Source organism: Mizuhopecten yessoensis, unplaced genomic scaffold, assembly GCF_002113885.1.
Source record: "Mizuhopecten yessoensis strain PY_sf001 unplaced genomic scaffold, ASM211388v2 scaffold10847, whole genome shotgun sequence".
In the NCBI taxonomy this organism is placed as follows: Eukaryota; Metazoa; Mollusca; class Bivalvia; order Pectinida; family Pectinidae; genus Mizuhopecten; species Mizuhopecten yessoensis.
Window position 1 is genome coordinate 913,918 of NW_018408751.1, and position 8,475 is coordinate 922,392.

The following is an 8,475-nucleotide window of genomic DNA, read 5'->3' on the forward strand; positions in this document are numbered from 1 at the left end:
ATAGACAGGTGTTTGTTATATATAGATACATGTACCATTATAGACAGGTGTATGTTATATATCATATAAAGATACCTCTATAGACAGGCATATGTTATATATAGATACTTGTTTAGACAGGTGTATGCTATATATAGAGACTTGTATAGACAGGCATATGTTATATATGGATACCTCTATAGACAGGTGTATGCTATATATAGATACTTGTATAGACAGGTGTATGTTATATATAGATACATCTATAGACAGGGGTATGTTATTTATAGATACCTCTTTAGACAGGCGTATGTTATATATAGATACCTCTATAGACAGGTGTATGTAATATATAGATACCTCTGTAGACAGGTGTATGTTATATATAGATACCACCATACACAGGTTTATGTTATATATAGATACTTCTATAGACAGGTGTATGTTATATATATATATACCTCTATAGACAGGTGTATGTTATTTATAGATACCTCTTTAGACAGGTGTATATTATATATAGAAACCTCTATAGTCAGTTGTATGTTATATATACCTCTATATACAGGTGTATGTTATATATATATACCTCTATAGATAGATGTATGCTATATATATACCTCTATAGACAGGTGTTTGCTATATATAGATATATGTACCATTATAGACAGGTGTATGTTATATGTTATATATAGATACCTCTATAGACAGGCATATGTTATATATAGATACCTCTATAGACAGGTGTATGTTATATATAGATACCTCTATAGACAGATATATGTTATATATATATACCTCTATAGACAGATGTATGTTATATATATACACCTCTATAGAAATGTGTATATTATATATAGATACCTCTATAGACAGGTGTATGTTATATATAGATACCTCTATAGACAGGTGTTTGTTATATATATACCTCTAGAGACAGGTATTTGTTATATAAACATGTAAATACTTCTTCCGTGGATGTTTTGAAGCTAATTTAAGGGCATTATTTATATTTAATATCCCTGATTATAAATATTATGATTAAAATGAAATATGAGTGATTCAAATGTCATATTATGATTTGAAATATTATCAGTGATGAAGAAATGTTCAGGAGTTGCATCCCTTCCACTGGCAAAGCAAAATAAGAATAAAGGCATGATATTGTAAATAATGTCTGTAAAGTTATCTGATTCTGTCGAAAATTTGTATTTGAAAGATATAGTTCACAGAAATTTCTTAAGTCAAGGTTGACTTGTTGATAGATACAATATACTGTTATTAAGTCATTAAAAATTTAAGTCAAGGTGTGACTACAGTGATATACGGTGAATATACCCAGGTTCTTAAATATTTGTATAAATTCCAGGAAAACTTGATTTGTATTATATATCCTAGTGATGGCCAGTGTGTATGTAATTTTTGTCCTGCTGACCAGGATATCCCACTGTCCACTGATGTTGAAATGTGTAATCTACAGGCCTATATTGATCACTACTAACGTTACAACTGAATGATGGAGTGAGTGTGACGTCACGTCACATCAGCGTAGAAGATAAATAATATATGTCGCTCCGACTGTCACTGATTTTTGTAGTGCTTTATGGAAAATATTTTAAACTCACCTGGCTCGAAGAGCCAAGTGAGCTTATGCAATGACGCACTTGTGTCCTTCGTCCGTTGTCCCATGTCCAGTTTTTACTTTAAACCGCTTCTTCATGCTGAGGTGAAGGGCTACCAAGTTTGTTCAAATGACTGACCTTCACCAATATTCAAAGTCAAAGGTGTCAAAATATGTTGAAATCTTTAAACAACTTCTTCTTCACAACCAAAATGTCCAGGGTGATGATATTTGTCCAGAAGCGTGCGGGAATGAAGGGCTTCCAAGTTGTTTCAAATGAACGACCTTCGCCTGTATTCAAGTTCATAGGGGTCAAATATGTTAAAAACTTAAACAACTTCTCCTATCTAAAAAAAACAGTCAGTAGCATGGTAGTATGAAAGATTTGAAAAATTTGTAAAAAAATACCTTAAATCATATTTAAAGGTCACAGTGGTCAAACATGTTAAAAACTTCAAACCACAGTTCTTCTAAATGACCAAAATGCAAAGGGTGGTGATATGTGGCCAGTAGAATGCTCAGATGAAGAGCCATCAAGTTTGTTCATGTGAATGACCTTGACACACTTTCATGGTCACATCTGGTCAATTATGAACAAATCTTAAAAAAGTCATCTTCTCAATAGAAAAAAGGTCTAGGGTGGTGATACAAATGTATTAGGTTGCATTCTGGGATGAAGGGCTGTACAGTTTGTTCAACTTAATGTCCTTGTTTAGATTTAAAAAATAATCTTATTTTGTCAAAGAATTGAAGAAAAAAAAAGAGACTTAATTCTGAGTAATTTTTCCAATGGTTATATTTGACTTTTTGATCATTTGATATAATTTAAGTGAGGTGCAAGAAAGTTGGTTGGAGCACAGAATTCATGCTTGAGTATGAGGGTGGTTTCATGAGTACGGGCCAAGATTGATAATTTTTGAACAGATTTTGATAAAATGTGATATTCCCTGCATTACTTTATTTGACTGTAAGTGGTAATTGACTTAATTTCAGCTAAATTAGATGAGGGGGCAGGGGGTATTGGTTAATTTCTGTTCACTGACTTTGAATATGGTATAAGTGGACATTTTTGTTGTGTGGAAATGTTCGCAACGTTGCATTGTGACCCTTTAAACTGACCATGGTGTAAAAAGGGTCAAAACCTTGGTGTTGGGCCGCGGTGGCCAAGTGGTTAATGTGTATGACATTCTGCTACCTCTAGCCCTCCACCACTGGATCGCGGGTTCGAGGCCTACATGGGGCAGTCGCCAGGTACTGGCCATAGGTCGGTGGTTTTTTTCGGGAACTCCGGCTTTCCTCCACCACAAAAACCTGGTGCGTCCTGAAATGACCAAAGCTGTTAATAGGACGTAAAACACAAACAAACTTTACCAAACTGACCATGGTGTGGAAGTTTTGGAATTTCTCTTTATCCTTAATCTATAAATAAATATTTGTGTGTGGATATTTTCACACTAATTTACTCCATGCGAAAAACGCAATAATATCAAGGTAGTAAAAATTTCCATTTTTACAGTATTGATTTTGAATTCAAGTGTTAGTTTGTTGTTAAAAATTAAAGACAAAAGTGAAATTTGTCTGTTTCTGAGGTCAAGGTCAACTTTAGGATGACTAAATAATTATGCAGGTATTTGAACAACTACATATTCTTATCATATACAGTGAATAATCCAAAACAAGGAAAGTAAGAAATATATAAATAATGTTTGCATGGTGTTGTCTTTACAGACTGTCCACCATGGAACATTTCTAATTGTTTCATGGACACGACTCTCATAAGATGATGGATGATGAAATCCAGTTCAGGGACACGTTCCTGCGGACTATTCAGCAGCTGTATCGGGCAAGGTAAAGGACATCCTGATAATTCATAATTGGTAATGTACTATCATGTAATAACTGATATTAAACAGGTAATAACTGATATTAGACAGGTAATAACCTGACACTTGACAGGTAATAACTGACAATAGACAGGTAATGACTGACAGTAGACAGGTAATAACTGACAATAGACAGGTAATAACTGACAGTAGACAGGTAATAACTGACAGAAGACAGGTAATAACTGACAGTAGACAGGTAATAACTGACAGAAGACAGGTAATAACTGACAGTAGACAGGTTTTAACTGACAGAAGACGGGTAATAACTGACAGTAAACAGGTAATAACTGACAGAAGACAGGTAATAACTGACAGTAGACAGTTAGAAATTGGTAGTAGACATGTCATAACTGACACTTGACAGGTAATAACTGACAGTTGACAGGTAATAACTGACTGTAGACAGGTAATAACTGACTGTAGACAGGTAATAACTGACAGTAGACAGGTAATAAGTGATAGTAGACAGGTAATAACTGACAGTATACAGGTAATAACTAGTAGTACACAGGCAATAACTGATAGTAGACAGGTAATACTTGGTAGTAGACAGGTAATAACTGACAGAAGACGGGTAATAACTGGTAATAGACAGGTAATATTTGACAGAAGACAGGTAATCACTGACAGTAGCCAGGTAATTACTGACAGAAGACAGGTAATAACTGACAGTAGACAGTTATAACTGACAGAAGACAGGTTATAACTGGCAGTAGACAGGTAATAAGTGATAGTAGACAGGTAATAACTGACAGTAGACAGGTAATAACTGGTAGTACACAGGCAATAACTGATAGTAGACAGGTAATACTTGGTAGTAGACAGGTAATAACTGACAGAAGATGGGTAATAACTGGTAATAGACAGGTAATATTTGACAGAAGACAGGTAATCACTGACAGTAGCCAGGTAATTACTGACAGAAGACAGGTAATAACTGACAGTAGACAGTAATAACTGACAGAAGACAGGTAATAACTGAGAGTAGACAGGTAATAAGTGACAGTAGACAGGTTATATAACTGGCAGTAGACAGGTAATAACTGAGAGTATTTATTTACTTTAAGGGTACTTGAAGAAATAAACCTGGCACAAAAATGGGACAAAATAACATTGAATATAAGCTGACACTCCTTAGATTAACAAAACTAATTTTGTTACAGCGTATGTTATTTTTCGATCCCTGGTTACCTAATTTTCTAAGCGGTACGATAAAACATACCAGATGTGCCCTAAATTAAACAGAAAATCCATATTTCTAAAGCATGTGATATGTTTAATGAACATGGAACTGAGCGTAAAAAGTGTGTAGCTGTAGAGAGATACAGACCAGGCGATGTCACAACTCTATTGTCAACTAAGTAATTATTTGTCAGCATGCACAAGAAAAAGCACTTCTCATGATAACTTCATAAAAGAACATTGGGAGAATGCTGCCTACGTAATGAATGATTCACTTGCCATATCTGTTTACAAAGGTTTTAACAAAATCTAATTTATCATCATTTGTTTTTGAAAGTATTTCTACCTGTTTTCCATTCATTTTTTTCGTCATTCAATTCATTATTAATGTCTTCTCTCTAGGCATTTTTCACTTTTTCTTACGTCGTATAATATTTTTTTAATGATGAGTGACAGTTTTGTGTGGAGTCAATATAGCAACAGCAGGTGTGTTTTATGTCAAGTTTTTCTTCAGATCCTAGTGCAGAGACGTCAAGAATCAATGTAAAAACACATTCTTATAAAATGCATGATCATGTACCTTAAAAGCATCGAAACAGTCTCGCATGCAGAAACCATGTAAACTGTCATGGCCGCCAGCTGTTGAAATTGAGACAGTCAACATCATGATCAGTTAGATGTACCACAAAACAGAACAACTAACTGAGATAAGGATACCTATCAGTATAGAGGTAAGGGTACCTATCAGTATAGGGGTAAGGATACCTATCAGTATAGAGTTAAGGGTAGCTATCAGTATAGAGGTAAGGCTACCTACCTATAAGTACAGAGGTAAGGGTACCTATCAGTATAGGGGTAAGGATACCTATCAGTATAGAGTAACTATCAGTATAGAGGTAAGAGTAACTATCTATCAGTGTAGAGGTAAGGGTACCTATCAGTAAAGAGGTAAGGGAATCTATCAGTATAGAGGTAACGGTATCTATCAGTATAGAGGTAAGGGAACCTATGAGTATAGAGGTAAGGGTAACTATCAGTATAGAGGTAAGGGTAACTATCTATCAGTGTAGAGGTAAGGGTACCTATCAGTAAAGAGGTAAGGGTATCTATCAGTATAGAGGTAAGGGTACCTATCAGTATAGAGGTAAGGGTAGGTATATATCAGTATAGAGGTAAGGGTACCTATCAGTATAGAGGTAAGGATACCTATCTGTATAGAGGTAAGGGTATCTATCGGTAAGGGTACCTATCTATAAGTATAGAGGTAAGGGAACCTATCAGTATAGAGGTAAGGGTACCTATAAGTAAAGAGGTAACGGTATCTATCAGTATAGAGGTAAGGGTACCTATATATCAGAATAGAGGTAAGGGTAGCTATCTATCAGTATAGAGGGAAGGATATCGCTCAGTATAGAGTTAAGGGTGCCTATCTATCAGTATAGAGGTAAGTGTACCTATCTATCAGTATAGAGGTGTACCTATCAGTATTGAGGTAAGGGTAGCTATATATCAGTATAGAGGTAAGGGTAGCTATATATCAGTATAGAGGTAAGGGTAGCTATATATCAGTATAGAGGTATGGGTAGCTATCTATCAGTATAGAGGTAAGGATATCGATCAGTATAGCGTTAAGGGTGCCTATCTATCAGTATAGAGGTAAGTGTACCTATCTATCAGTATAGAAGTAAGGGTAGCTATCAGTATAGAGGTAAGGGTATAGAGGTAAGGGTAGCTATCTATCAGTATAGAGATAAGGGTATAGAGGTAAGGGTAAGGGTAGCTATCAATATAAAGGTAGGGGTACCTATCAGTATTGAGGGAAGGGTAGCTATCTATCAGTGTAGAGGTAAGGGTACTTATCAGTAAAGAGGTAAGGGTATCTATCAGTATAGAGGTAAGGGTACCTATGGGTATAGAGGTAAGGGTAACTATCAGTATAGAGGTAAGGGTGCCTATCTATCAGTATAGAGGTAAGTGTACCTATCTATCAGTATAGAGGTGTACCTATCAGTATTGAGGTAAGGGTAGCTATCTATCAGTGTAGAGGTAAGGGTACCTATCAGTAAAGAGGTAAGGGAATCTATCAGTATAGAGGTAAGGGTATCGATCAGTATAGAGGTAAGGGTGCCTATCTATCAGTATAGAGGTAAGTGTACCTATCTATCAGTATAGAGGTGTACCTATCAGTATTGAGGTAAGGGTAGCTATATATCAGTATAGAGGTAAGGGTACCTATGGGTATAGAGGGAAGGGTAACTATCAGTATAGAGGTAAGGGTGCCTATCTATCAGTATAGAGGTAAGGGTACCTATAAGTAAAGAGGTAACGGTATCTATCAGTATAGAGGTAAGGGTATCGATCAGTATAGAGGTAAGGGTGCCTATCAGTGTAGAGATAAGGGTACCTATCAGTATAGAGGTAAGGGTAGGTATATATCAGTATAGAGGTAAGGGTACCTATATATCAGAATAGAGGTAAGGGTAGCTATCTATCAGTATAGAGGTAAGGGTAGCTATATATCAGTATAGAGGTAAGGGTACCTATAAGTAAAGAGGTAACGGTATCTTTCAGTATAGAGGTAAGGGTACCTATCTTTATAGAGGTACCTATCAGTATAGAGGTAAAGGTATATATCAGCATAGAGGTAAGGGTACCTAACTATCATTATAGATGTAAGGGTACCTATTAGTATAGAGGTAAGATTACCTATCTGTATAGAGGTAAGGGTACTATCAGTATAGAGGTAAGGGTACCTATAAGTAAAGAGGTAACGGTATCTTTCAGTATAGAGGTAAGGGTAAGGGTACCTATCTATCAGTATAGAGGAAAGGGTAGCTATCTATCAGTATAGAGGTAAGGATATCGATCAGTATAGAGTTAAGGGTGCCTATCTATCAGTATAGAGGTAAGGGTACCTATCTATCAGTATAGAAGTAAGGGTAGCTATCAGTATAGAGGAAGGGGTACCTATCTATCTATCAGTATAGAGGACTATATATCAGTATAGAGGTATGGGTAGCTATCTATCAGTATAGAGGTAAGGGTACCTATCAGTATAGAGGTAAGGGTACCTATCTATCAGTATAGAGGTAAGGGTATCTATCTATCAGTATAGAGGTAAGAGTACCTATCAGTATTGAGGTAAGGGTAGCTATATATCAGTATAGAGGTACCCTTACCTCTATACTGATAGATAGCTACCCTTACCACTATACTGATATATAGCTACCCTTATCTCTATACTGATAGATAGATACCCTTACCTCTATCAGCATAGAGGTAAGGGAATCTATCTATCAGTATAGAGGGAAGGGTATGTATCTATCAGTATAGAGGTAAGGTTTCCTATCAGTATAGAGGTAAGGGAACCTATCTGTATAGAGGTACCTATCAGTATGAAGGTAAGGGTATCAATCAGTAAAGAGGTAAGGGTATCTATTAGTATAGAGGTAAGGGTATCTATCAGTAAAGAGGTAAGGGTATCTATTAGTATAGAGGTAAGGGTATCTATCAGCATAGAGGTAAGGGTATCTATCTATCAGTATAGAGGTAAGGGTAGCTATATATCAGTATAGAGGTATGGGAAGCTATCTATCAGTATAGAGGTAAGGGTAGCTATCTATCAGTATAGCTACCCTTACCTCTATACTGATAGATAGCTTCACATACCTCTATACTGATATATAGAGGTATGGGCTACCCTTACCTCTATACTGATATATAGGTACCCTTACTCCTATACTGATAGATACCCTTACCTATCAGTATAGAGGTAAGGGTATCTATCAGTATAGAAGTAAGGGTACC

The 8,475-nt window shown here is 35.9% G+C and overlaps 1 protein-coding gene across 2 annotated transcripts in view; it reads left to right on the forward strand.

The window, feature by feature from the left end:
- LOC110462926 overlaps positions 1 to 8,475 on the forward strand; it is a 154,221-nt gene that overhangs the window by 40,187 nt on the left and 105,559 nt on the right. For both annotated transcript variants that reach the window (XM_021517171.1, XM_021517172.1), the window contains one exon: positions 3,329 to 3,448. In XM_021517171.1, the coding sequence (XP_021372846.1) occupies positions 3,381 to 3,448 (68 nt within the window). In that variant the 5' untranslated portion in view covers positions 3,329 to 3,380. The remainder of the gene's footprint in view (positions 1 to 3,328; positions 3,449 to 8,475) is intronic.